At 40.8% G+C, this 26,280-nt stretch overlaps 1 protein-coding gene across 5 annotated transcripts in view; it reads right to left on the reverse strand.

Moving 5' to 3' along the window:
- ARK2N (arkadia (RNF111) N-terminal like PKA signaling regulator 2N) overlaps window positions 1-26,280 on the reverse strand; it is a 97,783-nt gene that overhangs the window by 45,244 nt on the left and 26,259 nt on the right. For all 5 annotated transcript variants that reach the window (XM_074022397.1, XM_005586800.4, XM_005586801.4 and 2 more), the window contains exon 2: window positions 5,662-6,446. In XM_074022397.1, the coding sequence (XP_073878498.1) occupies window positions 5,662-6,376 (715 nt within the window). In that variant the 5' untranslated portion in view covers window positions 6,377-6,446. The remainder of the gene's footprint in view (window positions 1-5,661; window positions 6,447-26,280) is intronic.

A 26,280-nucleotide genomic window follows, 5' to 3' on the forward strand; every position in this document is an offset into this window, starting at 1 on the left:
CCAGTTTCACAGTGATTTTCAGATATAGGAGACTTAACATATCATTGCTTAACTGAGCGGTTCTGAGCCCTGGCTACTCAGTGTCATCACCTAAGGCTGATCGTATAAATGTCATCAGTTTTAAAGCTGATGCCTGGGGTCAGACTCCAAAGACTCTGATTGAATGGGGCTAAAATGGGGTCTGGGCATCAGACGTTTTAAATGCCACCCAGCTGATTCTAATACATAGCCAGATTGAAAAACCCTATGTATTTTACCCACCTGATTTGCATTTACCAAGCTGAAAATAGACAGTTTTTACCTGATTATTTCCTGTCAGTGTTTTGTTATCAATGTATTTTGTGAGTCTCTTAAATAGCTACCAAACTACAACCAGATTACAAAAGGCTTAAAATAGGGACATGGGGCTTTTAGCCACTGAAATCATTTGATATTCAATCTAGGAAAAAGATCAATTACTGTGCTTCATGGATTCACTATGTGGGTTTGGGATTTTCAACCATGAATCCTCCTCACTGCCTTATATTTAAAATTTGCCAAGCAATTAAATCCCCAAAAGGTTAAAAGGCCTCAAAAATTAGTAAGAAAAAACACGTCAGAAGAAAAATGTGCAAAGAATATGAACAGACTTTACCAAACGAATACAAATTGCTAAACATTTTTCAACTTCAGTAGTGATCAAAGAAATGCAAATTAACATCAAAATACCATTTTTTTTTTAATAGAGTCTTGCTGTCACCCAGGCTGGAGTGCAGTGGCGTGACCTCAGCTCACCGCAACATCTACCTCCCAGGTTCAATCAATTCTCCTGTCTCAGTCTCCCGAGTAGCTGGGATTACAGACACACGCCACCACGCCTGGCCAATTTTTTTTTTTTTTTTTTTTTTTTCCTCCCCATAGAGATGGGGTTTCACCATGTTGACCAGGCTGGTCTCAAACTCCTGACCTCAGGTAATTCATCTGCCTCAGCCTCCCAAAGTGCTGGGATTACAGGCGTGAGACACCACATCGGCAAGATATCACTCTTCTATCAAATCAGCAAGCTTTTTAAAAAAATTAATATTCCATAGCAAGAATACAGTGCATGAACACTCAAGCTCCTGGGTGAAATAAACTTATTTTTGTTTTTATTTGGATTTTTTTGAGACAGAGTCTTGCTCTGTCACCCAGGCTGGAGTGCAGAGGCTCAATCACAGTTCACTACAGCCTCTGCCTCCTGGGCTCAAGCAATCGTCCCACATCAGCCTCTGGAGCAGCTGGGACTACAGGCACGTGCTGCTATGCCCAGCTAACTTTTGTTATTTCTAGTAGAGATGGGGTTTCACTATGTTCACCAGGCTGGTCTCGAATTCCTGGCCTCAAGTGAACCACCTGTCTCAGCCTCCCAGAGTGCTGGGATTATAGGCGTGAGCCATCGCACTCAACTTAATTATTTTTTAAAAGCAGTATGGCAGTATGTGGTCAAGAGCCTTAAGTGTTCATACCCTTAACTCATAACAGCAAAAACTTAAAAGAGCCCAAAGGACCAACATTAGGGAAGTTATTTTTATGATTAGCTAAATTATTCAAAATCCGTATGTTCTAGGGAGAATATTTAGTGCTCTAGTTAAACACTCAAAACGCAAAGCTAAGAAGGAAAGGATGACATACACAATATCCAGACAAATTTTGTTATATATCATGGAAGACAACATATTCAAATGTTAACAAAAGCAGAATTATGGGTGATTTTAATTTTCTACTTCACATTTTTTTATTTTCAAAAATTTCTACAAATAATTTGTCACTTAAAAATATTTTTTTAATTTTTAAGCAAGAGTTAACTGATCAAGTATAATAAGTATAATTATCTCTACCAGAGAAAAACTATGAGTTAAGATGATAGCTTGTCATGATGCAGCTCACTGCATTAAATATGTATGGTGAGTAATGAGTGCTGAGATCCTGTCTTGAAGCGGGGCTGAGCTGGTCTAGCCTGGCTGCATGGATTGAGAATTCAAGTAAACTTAGACAGCTGTCCTCAGTACCCTCAACGACATTCTCCAAAAGAAATCAGATTTTCAAAGGCAAACCAACCAAGACAACTCACTCTTACCTACCATGGGGTGTATTATTTTTGGAACCTCAGTGTGAATAGGCATTTAACCACAAAGCAGGTCATTAAAGACAAGATAAAGGTACCCTGTATGGAGGTCCACTCTGCTAAATATTTATGAAAAACAGTTACTGGAAAAACTTTTCCCCACTGACCATGTATACCCATGCATGTATGTTAGTATGTTCAGAAAATTAACTTTTTCAAACTGAATGAGGGCTAATGTCCATTATTTACATTAAAATCAAAATCCCTCCAACTACAGATTTTATAGAGCTAGTCTCAAAACTGATTTTACAGAGAAACTGCCCCCCCATTAAAAGTAATGCTCTAATCATAAAATTGCAGAGAACGATCAAAGCACAAAAAGATAATGCATAAAAAAACCACTTGATAATGGCTGGGCGCAGTGGCTCACGCCTGTAATCACAGCACTTTGGGAGGCCAAGGCAAGCGGATCATGAGGTCAGGAGATCAAGACCATCCTGGCCAACATGGTGAAACCCCATCTCTACTAAAAATACACAAAAATTAGCTGGGCAGGGTGGCACACGCCTGTAGTTCCAGCTACTAGGGAGGCTGAGGCAGGAGAATCATTTGAACCTGGGAGGCGGAGGTTGCAGTGAGCAGAGATCGCACCACTGCACTCCAGCCCGGCGACAGAGCAAGACTCGGTCTCAAAAAAAAAGAAAGAAATCACTTGATAAAAGCCTTGATATTCAAGATAACCATCACATAGTACTTTTACATGAATTCACCATAAAATATTACATATTTACTATAAAATGCCCTTTACTCATCTCTAAGTCTCCCAAATGAAAATACTGCCAGCATTATTTTGATATGATACCTCCAAACAGATCCTTAAAACATCAATATACTTCCAAAACCTTTAAGGATAGATGATCTAGCGCCGACACTAAGCTGCCTGTCAGTTAATTAACTGCTGACTTTAAAAATCATCATAAACATCTGTTGCCCAGATATCAAACTCAAAGTATGATCGTGCACTATACTGGTCTGCATTATTAATTACTTGCACTCTCTAAAAGAGAAAATGCATTAACAGTTACAATTCTTTGACATAACATTTAGGATTAAGGTATTAGGATATCCTAATAGGAATTATTTAAGATAACGCCTTCAACTTCTAAGCTGAGCCCAAACAAAAGCTTATAGAGTATTTTCTGAATTACTAAATGGGTTGCACCTTAATGAAAGAGGATGGCAATAATTGGTTTTTACTTTTCCACTTGGTTTCCATTCTGTGTAAACAGCTGAATTAACGTTCCGACATCCAAGAGATTCTGTTAGGCCCATCCAGCTTAAGTTCACCTGAATGTCCATGTTGTTGAACTCAAGTCAGTTCATAATTTATCCTACCTTTACAATTTATGCAACTTTTCGACAACTGCTCTTACTATAAGGTTGAGTGTGCCTCCTCTCTTCCCCAAAGTCATAAGGTGACTCAGGAAACTGAAAGATACATCACTGTTACATTAAAAATTCACAATGTCATAATTTTTCAAGAGACAACAATATGGACAATTGAAATGAAATTCCTAATATTTGAATTCTAGGTTGTTCCGTCTTTGCTGCTTTGCCTAATTCCAGTAAAGATCATTCATACCTGTCTTATGGGAATGGCACCTCCCAAAACTGCCAGCACACACCCAGGCAGTCATATACAGTGGTCCTATACCTCAATCTACCATTTGATTCTCCAGGATTACCTTAGAAAACTATATTTCAAAAGCCACAAACTTACTAAATGGTGTGAATAAGAGAAACCAAACTATAGATTTAAATTAATTTACTTTGGTGTTCAGTTAGTACACAATTCAGAAGAGACAAGAAATAGACCACTGGTGTTTTAAGTTTTAAGCAGTAATCAAGATACTCAATTAGAAAGAAGATTAGGAAAATATGAACAAAGCACATCTAACCTATTTAAGCAAAACAGGGAAAGTGCCTATGAAGACATTTCTCAAGCCACCTTACAATGGGGTTCTGTCTTCAGAGAGATTTTTGTTTACCCACCTTCTTCCTTTCCATAAAAAGGCAAAGTATTGGGGTAGTTACATAAGATCCTGTTTAGTAAGTTGGATTAAGTATTGTATTAAGAGATCCATCAAGGTCTTGATTAGGAGGTTAGAACAAGATATAGGAATGCATAATTTTACAGGTATTAATAAGGTTCTCTTAAAAATATTATTACATGTAAAACTAAAATACATACCTAAAACCTGCTTTAGAACAACCCCAAAGTCTGTTTCTCTCATGCAATTAACTGATGAGCTCCATTGAAATCCCCTTCCCGGTAGTTTTATTACAAGGAACGATAGCAAAGGAATTCAACAGAGATATTAAAACAGTAAAAAGCATTTCTAAAGATTGTTTGAGATTCATATTTATATTATATGAACGAGACTTATTATCAGAACTTCAACATCTATAAAGTGCTTTAAAACCAATCATTCTTGTTACTGAATTTATATAACTTTGGGAAGCTATAGATTTCATTAACCAATATGATTTTTCTTCAAATATTCTTTGTATATCAGCAATATGCTGTCTTCACATGTAGATACAGAAAGCTTTCAGAAAACCAGAGAGAAAAAAAAAACATAGTCACTCGTAAAACTTTAGAAAATCAGAACTTGCCCCTCTTCAATGTGGCAATAAACAATACTGCCATGACCTATTCAACGTCATATAGTTTACAAAATGTTCCCGATCATATTGTAAGGATCTCTTGGATAATAAGAATTCACTACTTAAGAGCCATTCAGATACATCTTTCTTCCACTATGAAATCTCAAGACTGCCTTTGTATTATAGTACACAGTACCAGATGGAATAATATGGGGAAAGCAGATTTACCAAATATGTAACAAATTACAGACCCTTATACCAATGAGAGCTAGAACAAGCAGATTTCTAACAAACTTTTTTAAAGCTTGGGAAACTAATGGAAAATTTTTCAGAAAGACATTCTTTTCAATGTGAGTGACAACTTAAGATAGAAAGATTTGTAACAAGGATAATTAGCTTATCATGCACTGAATATGGGGTAAAACACATAAAACTACTGTTTTTGGAGGAAAAATTATTAGAAAACTTTAACAAAAGATAGAATGTGTTATTTCAAACACTATAAGCTTGAGTGCAGTGGCTACATAATAAAGCAAGGTGCCTATTCCTGAGGAGAATGTACTCAGTAATGATGCTGAACAGTGAGTATTAAATCTAAGCAGTGCTAAAAAGGCAACGATGGGAGTTCAGGTCATGTGTTACAGAGAGACTTGTGAGAAATTCCATTACTTAAAAATAATCTTGTCCCTATCATTAACCATTTAATTTTTTTTTTCCTGATGTGCTAAAGTGCACTGGAAACCTCAGAACAGGTTTTATAAATTGGCCATGTCTTGTAATAGACTGCAGTCTTCAAATTTACACAGAGCTGCAGGTCTCCTGGATTTTTTCAAGTGTCACTCATCTAACTGAGCCTGACAGCTGAGAATGCCATCAGGTACTTTACAGTCAGTTTAAAAAACATCCTCTACCTGGTATCTCTGCAGTGATTGTCTTGCTGCTCCCTGAAACCTCTTCATCATCATCCGATGAGCTCGTGCTTGAGTCACAAGTCAGGTCACTATCACTGGTACTACTGTCCTGCAGCAGGTTGTATTTCTTCCTTGCAGCAGCCTCCCGTTTCTGCCTCAGTAGCCTGATCCTCTCCTTGTGCTTTTGGCTCCGATGACCTTTAACCTTGGCGACTCGGCCATTCTGTTTATCACTGGATTGCCGGTTTTTCTTGGCAGCCATAGTGGATGTTTCACTTTCTGATCGGGACCGCCTAGACTTGCGCCCAACTGTGGCACCAGACACTCCTGAAGGGTCTCCTTCTACCGCCGTTTCTGCCTGAGAGGGTTCATTTTCTTCTACGGAAGACAATGTATCTGAATCAGCCAGGTGACCACTAGAGGAAGGGGAAAGCATGCAGTGATTAGAGGAGTCACTCTCATAAACTCGGCCAGTTGTAGGCTTGTCACTCTCCGTGGATGCTAACTGAGACTCAGAAGAGTCCCTTCTCAGTTCCATCAACAAGCAGGGCATTGAAGAAATCACTGTAGAATCCGCTACACCATCTTTCTGAACTTGAGATTCCAGTTCTACAGATCCATCTTCCTCCTTGGCTGTCTCTTGTTCAGATGCTTTTGGTGGGGCTTCGGACTCAATGAGTTCTTCGACTTTTCCCACTGCCTCCTCCATCTTCATTTCAGAATTTCAAGTTAAATCATGGAGTAGAGTCTAGGAAATGATATCAAAGATGCAACAGGAAAGCAACCTGTACAAAAACACACAAAGTCAATAAACAGAATGCCAGATTATTTGGTCAACACAACATGCCTACCTTTATAAGTCGGTGGGGCAAAACTTACCATTACACAGGCCTTTAAAATATATACATATTATTATCTGCTTCTCTGATCAAAAGTCAAATTCAAAGGACTAATACCATCAAAATCTAAGCATACTGAGCTACTAAAAATGCCATAATATTAATCACTATTACTGAACTTGCAAGGCCAACATGTAACGAACATTTTCCAGTTTACAATTTTATTTAAAGTGTTCTAGAAAGAAATCTTCAAAACTCTGATATAATATGCATGTATTGACTTTGATATAAATGAAAAAGAATGCTTTAACACTAGTCTAGAAATGCATTACCTGGAATGACTACTTTTACATTCAAATCCAAAAAGAAAGGAGGCAGGAGGAGGGGAGTTACAATAGAGAAACATCAATTTTTTTTTTTTTTTTTGAGACAGGGTCTCACTCTGCCACTCAGGCTGTAGTGCAATGGTGCAATCTCAGCTGCAACCTCCGTTGCCGTGGCTCAAGCAATTCTCTTGCCTCAGCCTTCCAAATGGCTGGGACTACAGGAGCACACCACCACACCCGGCTAATTTTTGCATTTTTTATAGAGACAGGATTTCACCATGTTGCCCAGGCTGGTCTCGAACTCCTGAGCTCAAGTGATCCACCCACTGTGGCCTCCCAAACTGCTGGGATTATAGGAGTAAGCCACCTCACCTGGCCCCTACACTTATGTTTAAAAAAAAACAAAAACACATGCACAATCCAATTACATGCATTTGGCAAATGAGCAACCAAATACTATGCATCAAACTTGTCTGCAGTCCCCTTAATAGGAGTTGCTCTAGTGAAGCATTAAGATGAAAGGCCAGAATTTGATGCTTCCTCAATCCTACCTAGCTCCCACATACCTCATCATGCTGAATGTGAGGCTAGTGTTTAAACTAGTTTTAGTTTAGTGACATGTTTTATCAACAATGGTCACTAAATACAGAACCCAGAAAGCCTAGTATATTCTATGAATGAATTAAGGATTTAAGAGAAAATACTCTACACCCATTTTACACTTTGGATGCTAAATTTAAAACCTAACACTCTACCACCACTGTGAGTGATACAACTCCAATTAACCATACAGGACATAATATTTAACCTGTACGGTTAACTCCAATTAACCGTACAGGACATAATATTTAACCTCAAAAGCTTATGACCTATACAGTTAAGTCCTTACTTAACATCGTCAATAGGTTCTTGGAAACTGAGACTTTAAGTGAAATGACGTTTAACAAAACCAATTTTTTCATTAACGTTATAACTAAAGGACATCATTCAAAGACCAGCAGTATCTTGTTCCATTTAAAGTTGTGGTTTCCAAGAACCTATTGAAAATCTGGTGGTTTTTAAAGAGGATGCTAAATATAGAAAGCAAGTAAATAACTTGCCCTGTAAGTGTTACATTACAGAAAGCAACTATCATGTCCATAGGTCACAGACACACACAACCATTAATCTATATGGTATGCTAGTTAGGTGCAATATGGCATCTCCAGCATCTCACTCCATCAAGTTAACTTGATAGTTCAATCTATAGTAGACAAAAACTAGGACATACTTGAAAAATCCTTTAAAACAGATCTAACATGCCAAGTCCACTTTTTGCTTAATACAAACATTCTGTATACCTGTTTTGTTTTTCATAGCCCTGTTCTCAGCTGTTGATAAAACAGGCATTCTGATTAAGTTTCCTTAACACATTCATGGAAACCAGAACATTCATGGCCACTGAAACATTTGTTAATTTAAAACAATCCTAGGCCAGGAGTGGTGGCTCACACCTGTTATATCCCAGCACTTTGGGAGGCAGAGGCAGGTGGATCACCTGAGGTCGGGAGTTCGAGACCAGTCTGGCCAACATGGTGAAACCCCGTCTCTACTAAAAACACAAAAACTGGCCAGGCACGGTGGTGAGCACCTGTAGTCCGTTACTCGGGAGGCTGAGGCAAAAGAACCGCTTGAACCTGGGAGGCGGAGGTTGCAGTGAGCCAAGATAACGCCACTGCGCTCCAGCCTGGGTGACAGAGCAAGACTCCATCTCAAAAACAAATAAAATAAATCAAAAATAAATAAAACAATATTGTGTGCAGCCTACTTCACATATTTGTATCAATTATAGTACTAATGTTGGAGCTAAGTGAAAATCAGCATAAATATTTTTTCTGACACCATTACAAAAAAATGTAACACCTCTGAAAGCCAACAGAGGGAGTAACAGTTAAACCAATGGAGACCGTTATAAATAAAGCATGCTGTCAATACAAACATGAAATAAAATATTCATAGATACAAAATACCCCCAGGTATGAGGAATAAATCCAAGTTCTTTTTTTTAAGCCAAATTTAGCAGTGGAGGGGACCAAGATTTTCTAACTGAATAAAAATGAGAGTTAATTATATTATGGAGATTCAAGTTGTATATTCTGGAATAAAGATTCTTCTCAAGGTCGGGCACGGTGACTCACACTTGTATTCCCAGCACTTTGGGAGGCCGAGGCGGGTGGATCACAAGATCAGGAGCTCAAGACCAGCCTGGCCAAGATAGTGAAACCCCATCTCTACTAAAACTACAAAAATTAGCTGGGCATGGTGGCAGGGACCTGTAATCTCAGCTACTTAGGAGGCTGAAGCAGGAGAATCACTTGAACCCAGGAGGCGGAGCTTGCAGTGAGCCGAGGTCGCGCCACTGCACTCCAGCCTGGGCGACAAAGTGAGACTCTGTCTCAAAAAACAAACAAACAAAAAAAACAAAAAACAAAAAAAATTCTTCTTAAGGTTAAAATATCTGAGAAAATATGCTCAGATGAAATTAATGTCAGCTATATAGGACAAGCATCAAAGTCTCAATTTGTGAAAGAAGGCAGCACTGGATATTTTCAAAGTACATAATACAGCATCAGACTGAAAAGTAAATTTGTTAAAATGACCATACAACTCTTGTTTCTTCAAGAAATAAGTTGTGTGGATAACACAAGCAAATCTAGATTGTTTTCCCTGTTAAAAAAAAAAATGACAATATGGCACATCATTCAATTTAATGATTATCTTTCAAGTTCCTTAAATTTGAGTGTTAACTGAGATTTAATTTCTACTACCTAAATTAGTAACTGGTATTGCAGATAAAACCACTTAAATATGCTCAAATCAATCACAAAAGACTAGTAGTGACCATAAATAGGACACAAGTTAGCTCATCATGGTATGTTCATACAATGTGGCCATTAAAAAAGAAAAAGCATTTTATACAGAGAGATAAGAAACAGCTCTCACGCAATTTTAATGAAAAAAGATACATTATAGCATTTATGTAAATAAATAACAAAACTATATTTACATGAGTTTACCTGTAGATGCACAGACTTTGGAAAGACACTTAAGAAAATAGTAATACCAACTGGGAAGGAAAGCAGGTGAATAAGGGAACAAGAGAAGACAGTGCAGTATGCAGTTTTGTATCTCTTGAATTTGTAACGTATACAAGCATTATCTATTCAAAAATCCACTCTGACATGAAAGTCTTCTGAAGAAAAAGGAGACTTTTTCTTGGGTCAAGTTTAGTCAATAAATTCTACTATGCTTTCTCCCTATAGTGGAATTTTGCTATAATTAATTAAATACAGGAGAAAAAAGTCACAGAAAGTGAAAACATAAGCTCTGAGTAAACTCCCTGCAGTGGAATAAAAACAAAGTGTGCTAACCACAGGGGGAAATGATATCATACATAAAGAGTAATATTTCCAAATGACCAGATTATATACTGCATATATTGTTTTTGGTCAAGGGAAAAAAAATAGGTTTTTCTGGTAGGAACAGTCAAGTAGCTAGCAGTATAAAATGATATAATTGTCAAATAGGAATTGCATCACATAAATGGCATAAAAGGTTATCAACCCTCTGGGTTAACGTTGACAGTAAATTTACATTCAGTGACGTAATAAATATACAACATTTTTCCTATTAGAACAGCACTTTCCCCCATGCTGTTCTTCCCTCCAATCTAAACGCAACCTCCTCTACATGAGTACTAGAGCTCATCCCCCTCTCATCTCCCTAGAACCTTACATTATTGATTATTCCTTGGCTCTCGTCCACCTGTCACATCCAACTGGAACATTCATTCATTCATTTTTGAAATCCTCCTTCGACCTATCACCTTCAATCTCACATCTCCTTCTCTAGGTATCATGCTCTTCTTTCACAGTCGATCTTATTATGACAGCTGTATAAACTTCTATTTCCTTAACTCTCACACTCCCTTCTGCAACCCAATCCAACCTGACACCTCCTCCTATCAAACCAGAGGAACAAGCCTAGGCAACATGGCAAGACCCCATCTCTACAAAATATTTAAAAATTAGCTGGGCGCTGGGCACGGTGGCTCAAGCCTGTAATCCCAGCACTTTGGGAGGCCGAGACGGGCGGATCACGAGGTCAGCAGATCGAGACCATCCTGGCTAACACGGTGAAACCCCGTCTCTACTAAAAAATACAGAAAACTAGCCGGGCGAGGTGGCGGGCACCTGTAGTCCCAGCTACTCGGGAGGCTGAGGCAGGAGAATGGTGTGAACCCGGGAGGCGGAGCTTGCAGTGAGCTGAGATCCGGCCACTGCACCCCAGCCTGGGCGACAGAGCAAGACTCCGTCTCAAAAAAAAAAAAAAAAAAAAAATTAGCTGGGCATGTGGCACATGCTGTGGTTCCAGCTACTGGGGAGACTGAGCAAGGAGGATGCCTTGAGCCCAGGGAGTCAGGGCTGCCATGAGCCGTGTTTGCACCAGTACGCTCCAGGCTGGGTGACAGAGCAAGACCCTGTCTCAAAAAATAAAAACAAAAAAACCAGTGGAACAGTTATTACCAGGGTCATTAATGACCTCCCTATCTCTAAATCCAACATATTTTGGCCCTAATCTTACTTAATATTTAAGCAGCATTTTATGCCTGACTACTCTGTTCTTTAAACCAATTAATGTTTTTCTTTGGCTTCAAGGTTTCTCTATTCTTCTGGCTGGTCCTTCCCAGTCTACTCTGTAGGCTTAACTTCCTCTACCAAATCTCAGGATTTAGTCCTAGGTCTAGGTGTTTTGCCCATCCACCAACATGAGCTCTTCTTTTTTTTTTTTTTTTTAAAGACAGGGTCTCACTCTGTCACCCCAGCTGGAGTGCAGGGGCGCCATCTTCGCTCACTGTAACCTCTGTCTCCTTGGCCCAATTATTCCCACCCCCCCTCCTGCCTCAGCCCCCTGAAGTAGCTGAGACTACAGGTGCAAGCCACCATGCCTGGCTAATTTTTATATTTTTTGTAGAGACGGGGTTTCACCATGTTACCCACGCTGGTTACAGACTCCTGAGTTCAAGTGATCGACCCACCTCGGCCTCCCAAAGTGCTAGGATTACAGGTGAGCCACCATGCCTGGCCCAAAGTGAGCTCTTCTAAACCCATATTTTCCAACACCATCCCTAGACTAGTAATTTTATTTCTCCAGCTCAGATCTCTGAACTCTATACCAGTCCACCCAAATACCCAGTTGATATCTTTAGATTTTGGAAAGGTACCATAATCACATCATATCCAAATCCAGATCATCTCTGATCTACCCCACTCTGCTCCTTCTCTGGCTTTCTCTAGCTCAGTATATAGCACTATTGCTATTATCTCAGTTGCTCATGTCAAAAACCTGAGTTATCTTTGACGATGCCTTGTTCTTTACTCACTGCATCCCATCATTCACCACTTCCATCATTCACTAACTCCTATCAATCCCACCTCCTTAACAGTTTTCTAGTCTGTCCACTATTCTCTATCTCCGCTGTCACCACTCTAGACACAACCTCCATCATTTATTTTCAATAGTACTGACTACCATCACTGTCTCTCTTCAGACTCAGTCTTTCTCCTATGCACCAACCTGTTTTCCATACAGTAGGCAGAGCAATATTTCTACAAGGTAAATATGTTATCTTTATGAGAGAAAGTAATTTTTAAAGTTCTAGAAGATAGGGTAGAGGAGGATAGGTAAAGGCAAGTTGAGATTTATCTGATGTTTTTCTCTCCCTTTAAAAAGGGATTATATATTGCTTTCTGATCAGTGGTGAACGTGGAGGAAAATAGATTATATGCAACAATCTGAAAAAACACGTTGTTGGCCAGGCATGATGGCTCACGCCTGTAATCCCAGCACTTTGGGAGGCCCAGGCAGATGGATCACAAGGTCAGGGGTTCGAGAACAGCCTGGCCAACATAGTGAAACCCCATCTCTACTAAAAATACAAAAATTAGCCAGGTGTGGTGGCAGACGCCTGTAGTCCAAGCTATTCGGGAGGCTGAGGCGGGAGAATCGCTTGAACCCAGGAGGCAGAGGTTGCAGTGAGTCAAGACCACGCCATTATGCTCCAGCCTGAGTGACAGAGCGAGACTCCATCTTTTTAAAAAAAAAAAAAAAAAGGCCGGGCACGGTGGCTCAAGCCTGTAATCCCAGCACTTTGGGAGGCCGAGACGGGCGGATCACGAGGTCAGGAGATCGAGACCATCCTGGCGAACACGGTGAAACCCCGTCTCTACTAAAAATACAAGAAAATTAGCCGGGCGAGGTGGCGGGCGCCTGTAGTCCCAGCTACTCCGGAGGCTGAGGCAGGAGAATGGCGTGAACCCGGGGGGACGGAGCTTGCAGTGAGCCGAGATCGCGCCACCGCACTCCAGCCTGGGGCACAGAGCAAGACTCCGTCTCAAAAAAAAAAAAAAGGTTGTTAATTATGGACAATGAAAATGAATTCACTTTTTAGTCCTTGTACTCTTTAAGAAACTAAGACAACAAAAGATGCGTACAGTTCAGAGTTAAACCATGGAATTTAAGCAGTATACAGTGCTCAAACAGGAGACAGGGAGTGTAAAGTATAAAGCTGAATAAGGCTACTTGTGAAAATCTGGAAGAGAAAAGTTGAGGAAGTTCTTATCAGACCTCCTTCTTGGTCAGCAAAGCTTAATACAAAGTGAAAAAGAAGGCAGGCTTGGGGGTTTGTTAAAAAAAAAAAAAAAAAATGAAGAAGTGTTATAACATCTGCTATGGAGAATCTGACAGAGATTAAAACTGCTGAGTACAATAGTTCATACAGTCAGAACAATTCACAATGCTCAATTTCCAAATTATGGGACCATTAACACAAACTTAAGAGGAAAAATGTGATTGCTTTCCCCTGCTCAAAACCCCTGCCCACCTTTCTAGTTTTCATCTTGGGCCACTCACACTCTAGCTCCCTCCAACTACCAAGAATGTCACATAAAAAGAGTTTTTTCCAGATCTCTGGCCTTTCACAGTCATTTTCATTTTGTGCCTATCCTCTTGCTGGCTACCCTTCAGAAATCAGAATAATCCTTTGGTAATAATACAGGCTAATATTTTTAGCCTTTGATAAAATTACATACTAATATTACCCCTAGGAAATGCATATTACCCACATTATCCTCCTTCACAGTACTTTGCACAATTGTAGTTAAGTAACTGTATACTGTAACTGGCTGATGTCTACTTCACATATATAAGGACACATAAAAAATTTAAGAACAGAGCCAGGCACGGTGGCTCACACCTGTAATCCCAGCATTTGGAAGGCCGAGTTGGGTGGATCACAAGATCAAGAGATCGAGACCATCCTGGCCAACATGGTGAAACCTCGTCTCTACTAAAAATACAAAAATTAGCTGGGCATGGTGGCGCATGCCTGTAATTCCAGCTACTGGGGGGCTGAAGCAAGAGAACCGCTTGAACCTGGGAGGCAGAGGCTGCAGTGAGCTGAGATCAAGCCGCTGCAATCTAGCCTGGCGACAGAGCGAGACTTCATCTCCAAAAAAAAAAAAAGAGAAAAGAAAAAAAAGATTTAAGAACAGAAAATCATATAATCAACTACCATCCCAGCTGATTCATCTTTATCTGCAATAAGCAAAACAGACCTTAACACAAAAAGTATTATCAAGAAAAAAGGCATCATTCTAATTTTACATGGACTAATGATAAACATTATAAGAATCTGTGTATGTTTTCTTTGGATTGCAAATTTCTTAAGGTATAAAGCAAGGTCATCAGTTAAGGTGAGGATGAATGAGGTAGTGCTGAAGTTGATCAGAGGACTAGGTGTGAAACACTACTAGGAAAGTGAAGGAACCAGGGAAGTACAATATACTATAATATAATTCCCAGGCAATAGTAAGGGCCCACTCTAAGGACTGTAGCCATGAACTTAAAGACTGGTATATATGTATATGTTTTTCTCCATTCAAGTTCAGCTGCATAAATCCAAGTGCAACAAGGTAAATCTTGGATTTAACCAGAATTTTAGTTTTGCCCAACAAGTAGAACGAAGCAAGAAAGAAGCAAGAGGGTATGCAAGGAAATCATTCTAATGATCACATCAAGAAGGTACAGAGCACTAAAAATGGGATAGGCCGATGGAATGGACATCCCAACAGAGCCAAAAAATATTGAAATCAGGGTGCTATAAAGAATGAGCTGGAAAGATAGAATCCAAGAGTGCTGTGAATGAAACAGATTATGGAAGGGTTACAGTTATTGATAACTGACAGGATCTAAAACAATGCTACTAAAAGTGTTGTCTGTAAATCAATGTACACCTGCAGTGAAAGAAATATAGAAGGCAGGGCGCCGTGACTCACACCTGTAATCCCAGCATTTTGGGAGGCCAAGGCTGGTGGATCATGAAGTCAGGAGTTCAAGACCAGCCTAGCCAACATGGTGAAACCGTCTCCACGGAAAATACAAAAATTAGCCGGGCACGGTGGCATGCGCCTGTAACCCCAGCTACTCGGGAGGCTGAGGCAGGAGAATGGCTTGAACCCGGGAGGCGGAAGTTGCAGTGAGCCGAGACCACACCACTGCACTCCAGCCTGGGTGACAGAGCGAGATTCCATCTCAAAAAGAAAAACAAAAAGTATAGAAACTGAGTAATTACTGAGAAACTTGTAACAACTTTATATTGTATTTCAACTTCCTAGTAATCGATTTTTATCATATGTTACAAAATAATCAATCCACAGTGGACTAGAAATAAAAATATGCTGGTCCTTCACAATGGATAGTTCAAGAAGCCCTAGTTAGGCTACAACCATGGAAGTAGGTGACTGAGGTAAGGTGGTAGACAAAATCTTACAAGAGAGTTCCTCACAGAACTTACTGAGTAGTGTCAGAAGGATCACTTATGTGTACACTGAAATCAGTAAGAACTGACCAGGTGCAGTGGCTCACAACTGTAATCCCAGCACTTTGGGAAATCAAAGTGGGAGGATCGCTTGAACCCAAGAGTTCAAGACCAGCCTGAGCAACACAGTGAGACCCTGTCTCTATTAAAAATTTAAAAATTAGTTGGGCATAGTGGTGCATGCCTGTAGCCCAGCTACTTGGGAGGCTGAGGTGGGAAGATGGCTTGAGCCTGGGAGGTCAAGGCTGCAGTGAGCTGTGATTATGCCACTGCACTCCAGCCTGGGTGACAGAGTGAGGCCCTGTCTCAAAAAAAAAATAAAAATAAAAAAAGGGCTATGGCAGAGAGAGGAGGAGAATGAAGAGAAGTGGGTTAAAAGGTACAAACATACATTAAGATAAAAGGAATAAATTCAATGTTTGATAGCAGGGCAGAGAAAACAAAACAAGGACTGTGTTTTAAGTATCCCCAATAACTCAGCTGAGTGATTCTCAAAGAGATAGTGTTTAATGTCTGAAACGAAAATATTATTTAAATTATCCATAAATGAGATCTAACAGTATCAGTAAAGTCAGATTTGAGAGAAGATATTTTAAAGAGAGAGGAGACAAGGTTTCATCACAGATCAGGGAAGTTCTCTAAAAGAGAAAAAATGGGGCTGAAGACCACTCTTTGGGTGACTACAGGTAGACTACGGGAAAAGTAAAAAGTTTGGTGGTAGAGGCCAAGCAGTGGCTCAGCCCTATAATCCCGGCACTTTGGGAGGCAGGGGTGGGAGGATCTCTTAAGGCCAGGAGTTCCAGACCAGCCTGGGCAACACAGTGAGACTCCGTATCTACAAAAAATTAAAAAATTAGCCGTGTGTAATGGTGCATGCTTGTAGTCTCAGCTACTCAGGGAGCTGAGGTGGGAGGATCACTTGAGCCTTGGAGATTGAAGCTACAGTGAGCCATGATCATGGCACTGCACTCCAGCCTAGGAGACAGAGCAAAGAAAAAAAAAAAGCTTGGTGGTAGAGAAATAATCAACCTGGATTTGGACTGGATAATCCTCATAACACAGGTCTCTACTGGGGGCAGTGGCTCATGCCTGTAATCCCAGCACTTTGGGAGGCAGAGGTGGGAGGATCGCTTCAGTCCAGGAGTTAAAAACCAGCCTGGGAAACATGGCAAAACCCCACCTACAGCCGGGCGCGGTGGCTCACACCTGTAATCCCAGCACTTTGGGAGGCCGAGGCGGGTCGATCACGAGGTAGGGAGATCGAGACCATCCGGGCTAACACAGTGAAACCCTGTTTCTACTAAAAATACAAAAAATTAGCCAGACGTGGTGGCGGACGCCTGTAGTCCCAGCTACTCAGGAGGCTGAGGCAGGAGAATGGCGTGAACCTGAGAGGCGGAGCTTGCAGTGAGCTGAGATTACGCCACTGCACTCCAGACTGGGCGACAGAGCGAGACTCTGTCTCAAAAAAACAAAACAAAAAAAAAACCCACCTATAGAAAAAAATATTAAAAAATTAGCCGAGCACGGTAGCACGCACCTGTAGTACCAGCTACTAGGGAGGCTAAGGTGGGAGGATGGTGTAAGCCCACGAGGTCAAGGCTGCAGTGAGCCGGGACTGCAGCACTGAATTAAATAATGCCCACCTGGGCAACAGAGTGAGACCCTGTCTTGAAAATACAAAACAAAACAATCCACAGGTCTCACAGATTTTGACATCATTGATATAAGGACAGGTGATGGCTAAATACATCATTTCATCCAGGGAAAAACCACAGTGAACACAGAAGAGACTTTAACATAAATTAAAGTTCAAAAGATGTGAATCAATTGTTTTCATATATAAACTGACAGGCAAGGAATTATTTTTGGAGGGAAATAAGACACACCCATAAAACACAGAGAAAACATTCCTTCTCGAAATGCTCCTCTTAGATTGTTAACAACTTCCTGTAGACTTAGATTGTAAGAAAGGACCACGATTAATGGAATCTTACCAAAGATCAAGCACTACCAGAAATCCTCCTGAAGATTTAGACACAGCATTGTATAAAATCATTAAGCACTCAATAAGCTAAGACTGGTTTTTTACCCCTTTCCATATTACCTGTGAACAACCATCATTAACCATCCTTTAACATCACTAAAATGACATAATGCTCCCATTAAAACAAACAAATAGGCCAGGTATGGTGACTCACTCCTACAATCCTAGCACTCTGGGAGGCCAAGGCGGGCAGATTGCTTGAGCTCAGGAGTTCGAGACCAGACTGGGCAACATGGTGAAACCCCATCTCTACTAAAATACAAAAAATTAGCCAGGCATGGTAGTGGGCTCCTGTAGTCCCAGCTACTCAGCAGCCTGAGGCAGGAGAGTAACTTGAACCCAGGAGGCAGAAGTTTCAGTGAGCCAAGATCGTACCACTGCACTCCAGCCTGGGCGACAGAGTGAGACTCGTCTCCAGAAAAAAAAAAGAAGGGGGGAAAAAACGAATAAACTAAAACTGTATCCTCCTTCCTAATGTAAGGAACGCAAAAAGTCATCTGCTGTTACAAGTTTATTGTTGCCACAGGCCCTTTTCCTTTTCAGTTGAAACCACAAGTTGACACCATAAACTGACAAAAGCATAGCCCGTTAAATGATAGTTTCTAAGTAAGATTTTCCTCTACACTCATGTAAAATAGGGTATTCTAATTGCTAGCATTCTTGCATCTATTTATTTTACATTACCAACCTAGAACTGTAAGAAACACAAGCAGCTAATGCCTCAAACATGGTCTACATAAACCAGTTAACTTATATTGCTGCTCCACATGCAAAAGTATTAATATTAGGTAATTCATGAATTTGATGTTTATTTTACAAAACAATACTCTGAACTAAATAATGCTTTCTACTTAGACCAAAAAAGAAAGGCAACTTTAAAGAAAGTCAATGTTTTGCTAACAAAACAAAGCCTTTGCATACAAGAGGCTATAGTACTTTTCCTGTCACAGAAATTCAGGCTTACAAAAAAAAGAAAAAGAAAGCCTAACAGGTGATCGATCCTGTTGATTCATTTGCAATCTAGGACTGGGCCTAGCAAGACACCTTCTGCTGCTTATCTAATTTAGCTTCAATAGGGCCGGGCGCGGTGGCTCACGCCTGTAATCCCAGCACTTTGGGAGGCCGAGGCGGGCGGATCACAAGGTCAGGAGATCGAGACCACGGTGAAACCCCGTCTCTACTAAAAATACAAAAAATTAGCCGGGCGCGATGGCGAGCGCCTGTAGTCCCAGCTACTCAGGAGGCTGAGGCAGGAGAATGGCGTAAACCCAGGAGGCGGAGCTTGCAGTGAGCCGAGATCGCGCCACTGCACTCCAGCCTGGGCGACAGAGCGAGACTCCGTCTCAAAAAAAAAAAAAAAAAAAAAAAAAATTTAGCTTTCAACATCAAGTGGATAGGGTGTATACCAATCTCCCTTGAGAGAATGAGAGAACAAGGTATTCTGAATAGAATTTACCACAATTTTTTCTAAGATTACTGCAGTCTTTCAGTTTATATAAAACTGATATTAAAATTCTGTAACTGTGACCAAAAAAAAAAAAAAAGAACATAAAAACAAGTCTGTAAGACACATACTACAGATCAACTTTCCATGCAGGTCTATTCTTACCTTCAATATTTAAATTCCTACCCACTTCCCTTCCCGTAAAAACTCAATCTATGCCCACAAATTCTCAAAAGGAATATGAGCCCACTCAAAAACAAACTAGGGGCTGAGTTCTCTGCTCTTTAAATCAAATCAGACTCCTTAAACATTTTTGGGGGTGTGGTGGCTCCCGCCTGTAATCCCAGTACTTTGGGAGGCCGAGGCAGGTGGATCACTTGAGCCCAGGAGTTCAAGACCAGCCTGGGCAACATGGCAAAACCCCATCTCTACTGAAAATACAAAAATTAGTTGGGCATGGTAGTGCATGCCTATAATCCCAGCTACTCAGGAAGCTGAGGCACAAGAATCACTTGAACCTGGGAGGCGGAGGCGGAGGCTGAGATTGTGTCCTTGCACTCCAGCCTGGACGACAGAGTGAGACTGTCTCAAAAAAAACAACAAAAAAAACCTTAAGAAAAATTTTATTGTAATATTACCACAAAGAAATGCACATCGTGGCTGGGCGCCGTGGCTCAAGCCTGTAGTCCCAGCACTTTGCGAGGCCAAGACGGGCGGATCACGAGGTCAGGAGATCGAGACTATCCTGGCTAACATGGTGAAACCCCATCTCTGCTAAAAAATACAAAAAACTAGCCAGGCATGTTGGTGGGCGCCTGTAGTCCCAGCTACTCAGGAGGCTGTGGCAGGAGAATAGCGTAAACCCGGAAGGCAGAGCTTGCAGTGAGCTGAGATCCGGCCACTGCGCTCCAGCCTGGGCGACAGAGCGAGACTCCGTCTCAAAAAAAAAAAAGAAATGCACATCATTAAGTGTGCATCTTGACACATTCATATAAAATGAACTTATCTATATAATGACCACATACAGAACATTCCCAACACCCCAGAAGCATCCCTCGTGTCCCCTCTAGTCACTATCCACCCTAAAAAGTAACCACTATTTGACATTTATCACAAATCATTTTGCCTGCTCTTTTATTTTTGTGTCAAGTTTCTTTAGTTCAACAATGTCTCTGAAGCTTATCCATGCAACAGTATGCAACGGCAGCTTATTTTCATTACTGCAAAGTATTCCACTGTATAACTATATCACAATTTATCTATCCATTCTACTCTTGATAGACATTTGTGATTTTTTCCGGTTTGGGACATTATGAGCAATGCATTCATGAAAAGTTTCATACATGTCTTCTGGTGCACGTTTGCACATGTTTCTGTTGTATATATACCCAGGAGTTAATACAACTCCTAAATTAAGTCATAGAATATGCTTATGTTCAGCTTTACTAGAAGGTTTTCCCAAATGCTTCCATCAATTTGTCCTCCTGCCAACAATGTCTGAGAGTCTCTGTTTTTTTCACACTTTACCAGCACTAGCATTGTTGGTTTTTTGTTTGTTTCAGGCATTTATTTTAGTCATTCTGGTGGAAGTAAAACAGTATTCCCTCCAAGTCCTTCATATCTAGAAGACACATGATCTACATATTTCTATTTCATTCTCCAACAGTAACGAAAATGGCAGGAATATCAGATCTAGTTTTATTTTTTGAGACCAAGTCTCACTCTGTTGCCCAGGCTGGAATTCAGTGGAGCGATCTCGGTTCACTGCAACCTCTGCCTCCCAGGTTCAAGCAATTCTCCTCCTTTAACCTTCTGAGTAGCCGAGATTATAGGCACCCGCCACTACGCCCAGCTAATTTTTGTGTTTTTAGTAGATACGGGGTTTCGCCATGTTGGTCAGGCTGGTCTCAAAACTCCTGACCTCAGGTGATCCAACTTCCTCAGCCTCTCCACACAAATATAGTCCACACAATCTCTCCAAACAAATATAGTCTCTTCCTTCTCTATAATCCCTCCAATGACATTAATGCAGCAGTTATTTGAGAATATCTTATTTCATCCTTAACTAAAGTGCTGAGTTCATGCTAACTACACACAAATAAATGCCTTTTCTATGTTGAATGCCTTTTCTATACTACAAGTACACGGGTGCTAGTAGGGCACTTATCAGCTAGCGTGCATGCTACCCAAAAAGGGCAACTAGATCCTGAGGAAATTACAACATTTTTAATATTTTGCGAACTATCAACAAAGTAAGAAAAACTTCAAAGTGTGCCTCCCAACACAGACACAACAGTGAGCTAAAAACTGGACATAAAACAACCTGGAAATACTAGAGTTGTCCTGGGAGCAAATACCATACTAGTTTGAGAACAGAGATTAAGCTTTAGTCCAGGGCAAAGTTAAGAAAACTAGATCTAGGCCAGGCACTGTGGCTCACACCTGTAATCCCAGCACTCTAGGAGGCTGAGGAAGGTGGATCACCTGAGGTCAGAAGTTCGAGACCATCTTGGCCAACATGGCGAAACCCCGTCTCTACTAAAAATACAAAAATTAGCCAGGCGTAGTGGCGTGCGCCTGTAATCCCAGCTACTCAGGGGGCTGAAGGAGGAGAATCACTTGAACCCAGGAGGCAGAGGTTGCAGTGAGCCAAGATCACTCCACTGCACTCCAGCCTGGGTAACAGAGTGAGACTCGGTCTCAAAAAAAGAAGAAAACTAGATCTGATATTCCTGCCATGAGTTGGGACCCTCACAGGAGCTTATACCACTAGTGAAAAGGAGATCTAGGGGGAAAAAAAACACCTGCCAACAGAGGGCTTACAAGAAACTTGCAGGCCAATGCTGGGAGATCAGAACTCGGAGAATTTGATACCACTTCCTTATTATTACTGGGATCTAGAATTCAAATTTACATTGTCCACGTGGTCAAGAAACCCTGAAAAAGCAAAGAAATCCGCAATGAAGGAAAGCATTGTCACCCTAGGATCTCAGAATCCCCATCACATAAATTTAACCAAATAGAGTTTATAGGACAAAAAAAGTCCAAAATGGACCAAAAAACAAGTCTACTTCACAGAGTCTGTTGAAACTACAAACACATATTCAAACCCACAAGGAATCATCCTACACATATTTTTTGAAAGTCTATATGAAAAGTATTTCAAAATTTAAAAAAATAAAACATAAAAATAAATTAAAAAAACAAGGTCAGGCATAGTAGATCACATTTGCAATCCTAGCACTTTGGGAGGCCAAGGTAAGGAAAGATCTCTTGAGCTCAAGAGTTCAAGACCAGCTTGGGCAATATAAGGAGATCCTACCTCTACAAAAAAAAATTTGAAAATTAGCAAGACGGCGGCATGCACCTGTGGTCCCAGCTATTCGGGAGGCTGAGGTGGGAGGATCGCTTGAAACCAGGAGGTTGAGGATGCAGTGAGCTGTGATCACACCACTGCACTCCAGCCTGGGTGACAAAGCAAGACCCTGTCTCAAAAAAAAACAAAAAAAGAAAATGATGTAATCAAAATAGTAGTAGTGCCCTACTGGCACCCATGTACTTGTAGCATACAAAAGGCATTCAACATAGAAAAGGCATTTATTTGTGTGTAGCTAGCACGAGCTAGGCACTTTAGTTAAGGATGAAATAAGATATTCTCAAATAACTGCTGCATCAGTGTCACTGTCTCAAAAAAAAAATGATGTAATCAAAATAAGCAGGGACAATGACAACAGATGCTAAAAAATATTCAGAGGTCCAATGCAATGCTTTGCAGCTGTAGTAATGAAGAAGAAGCCACTTCATGGATACTGCTATCTACAGCCAGACTTCAACTGCCCTAGCTGTGCCAAAGCCCAACCATAAAAATCCCATCCTGGCCAGGTGCGGTGGCTCACACCTGTAATCTCAGCACTTTGGGAGGCTGAGGCGGGCGGATCACAAGGTCAGGAGTCCGAGACCAGCCTGACCAACACAGTGAAACCTCATCTCTACTAAAAATACAAAAATTAGCCAGGCGTGGTGGTGCGTGCTTGTAATCCTAGCTACTGAGGAGGCTGAGGCAAGAGAATCGCTTGAACCCAGAAGGCGGAGGTTGCAGTGAGCCAAGATTACGCCACTGCACTCCAGCATGGGCGACAGAGAGAGAGATTCCATCTCAAAAGAATAATAATAATTTTAAAAATTTAAAAAGAAAGATACAGGAAAGGGGTTTCCAGGAAATGCAGTTCAGCCTAACTGGGATGACATGTAAGCCCACCATAGAAAGGTAAAAGATGGCAAGAATACTGTGAAAGCAAAGAAAGGTTTAGGGTCTAGAGGTGCAAAACAAGCAAGAAGGTCTTAAATATTGACTGAGGGCAACTCTCAAATTTAATTTTCTTTTATCTCATTTACTCCCAGACTGCTTTCAAATCCATAATCTTTGTGTGCTCATTTACTGCAATTCTATGGGTTCCATATTTCCCATTTCATCTTCCAATTCTAGCTGGACTACAGATTAAGTTTATGATTATATGAGAAAACTAAGCTACAAAAGGACTACAAATGAAGAACTCTTTTCTATATTAGAAAGGATCTCTAAGGTCCATTTCTAAGAAAGACAAAGGCTGGGCACGGTGGCTCACACCTGTAATCACAGCACTTTGGGAGGCCAAGGCAGGTAGATCACAAGGTCAGGAGTTCGAGACCAGCCTGGCCAAAATGGTGAAACCCCATCTCTACTAAAAATACAAATATTAGCAGGGCATGGTGGCGCACGCCTGTAGTCCCTGCTACTCAGGAGGCTGAGGCAGAAGAATTGCTTGAACCCAGGAGGTGGCAACAGACCAAAACTCCATCTCAAAAAAAAGACGAGTGTGTACAATATGGTATTTGTATAAAACATGAGAGAAGAAAATCTACCTACATTTGTATACTTTAAAAATCCATAAGGAAACAGGAAATTAGTAATTGTTACTTGTGAAAAGTAGGAAGGTGAAAGGTAGACAGAGAATCAAAATGGGAGAATCAACTTTTTATTATATTATCTCATAGTTCTTCATTTTATGGACCAATGTAAAAATTAATCTTTCAAAACTGCATTACAATGTAACTATTAAAAATTAAATTTAAAAAAGAGCCAAACCATTCTTTTTTTTTTTTTGAGATGCAGTCTCGTTCATTCTGGAGTGCAGTAGCGCAACTTCGGCTCACTACAACCTCCACCTCCTGGGTTCAAGTGATTCTCGTACCTCAGCGTCCCAAGTAATTGGGACTACAGGCTCTGCCACCACACCTGGCTAACTTTTGTATTTTTAGTAGAGACGGTGTTTCACCATGTTGGTCAGGCTGGTTTTGAACTCCTGACCTCAAGTGATCCACCCACCTCAGCCTCCCACAGTGCTGGGATTACAGGCATGAGCCACCACATCTGGCCCAGAATTTTCAAAAATGGAAATATCGTAGGAAAAATTGGGCAGGTTAAGTAACAGAATACACACAGCTAAAGAGAAAACTAGCAAACTAAAAGACAGATTTGAAGAAAATACCCATAATGGCATACAAAAAAATGAAATGGAAAGTATATCATGCCGAATCATAAGTAGGCTTTAAGTCCTAATCAAGGAACTACCAACACATGTCCTCCTGGATTTCAGAAATGCTACAGATCAGTGACCCCAGTGTACTTCCTGTTTCCCCCTTTTTGAAAAGAGAGTCTACAGATGTTATCCAATGACTAACCCGCTATTATATGTTGGGTATATGTACAGGAACAGGTAAGTTCTCTCTTTAGTTCATAAGTTTTCAGATCAAATGAAACTGTATTCAAGGAACTACATTCAAGGAACCTCACTGGAGAAGCTTCAGCCAAAGTTGGACTTAATTAAATGCTGTAAAAAGATAAGACTTTGGCCAGACGCAGTGGCTCACGCCTGCAATCTCAGCACTTTGGGAGGCCAAGGTGGGCGGATCACTTGAGGTCAGGAATTGGAGACCAACCTGGCCAACACAGTGAAACCCCGTCTCTACTAAAAATACAAAAATTAGCTGGCGTAGTGGTGGGCGCCTGTAATCCCAGCTACTAGGGAGGCTAAGGCAGGAGAATCACTTGAACCCAGAAGGCAGAGGTTGCAGTGAGCCATGATTGCGCCACTGCACTCCAGCCTGGGCAATAGAGCGAGACTCTGCCTCAAAAAAAAAAAAAGAAAAGAAAAAGAAAAAGAAAGGGATATGACTTTTGGGCAATCTTGGAAGGTAAGTATATCTGGCATGTGGAAAACTGTAAATAACTCATGGCCACAAAACAGGAATTAAAGTCTTTTTTTTATATGTTCACAAATTCTTTGATGTTCCTCCCTTCAAAAGGGTGACCTTAATTCTCCTCCCTTGAATGCAGGCTGGACTTGGTGGCTTGCTTCTAATAACAGAAGATGGTAGAAGTAATGTTCTATGATTTCCAAGATGAGGTTATAAAGAAGACAGTTACCACCTGGCATGCTTTGCTCTCTTTATTCTCACTTCTCTCCCTAGGATTGCTTCCTCTAGGAGACCCCAGCCACCATTCCATGAGGGCACTCTTGGAGAGGTACAAATGGAAAGAATCTGAGGTTTCCACTAAAAGCCAACACTATCTTGCCAGCCATGTGAGTGAGTCACTTTGCAAACTGATACTCCAGCCCATCAGGCCTACAAATAACTGAAGCCTCAAGCTGACAACCTGACTGCAATCTCATAGTCAAAACTGACCAACTAGTTAGTTGCTCCTAAATATCTGACTCTCAGATGCTGAAATGATAAATGTTTATTGCTAATATCACCCCACTAAATTTTGGGACAATTTTTATGCAACAATAGGTACAAAAATACAAGTGGTATTATCTTACAAAGGCAAAATAGGCTTAACATTTACAACTCGGCCAGGCGAGGTGGCTCACGTCTGTAATCCCAGCACTTCCGCAGGCTGAGGTGGGCGGATCACAAGGTCAGGAATTCAAGACCAGCCTGGTGAACACAGTGAAACCCCATCTCTACTAAAAATACAAAAATTGGCCGGGCGTGGTGGCACA

This window comes from Macaca fascicularis, chromosome 18 (genome assembly GCF_037993035.2).
Source record: "Macaca fascicularis isolate 582-1 chromosome 18, T2T-MFA8v1.1".
NCBI classification, from domain to species: Eukaryota; Metazoa; Chordata; class Mammalia; order Primates; family Cercopithecidae; genus Macaca; species Macaca fascicularis.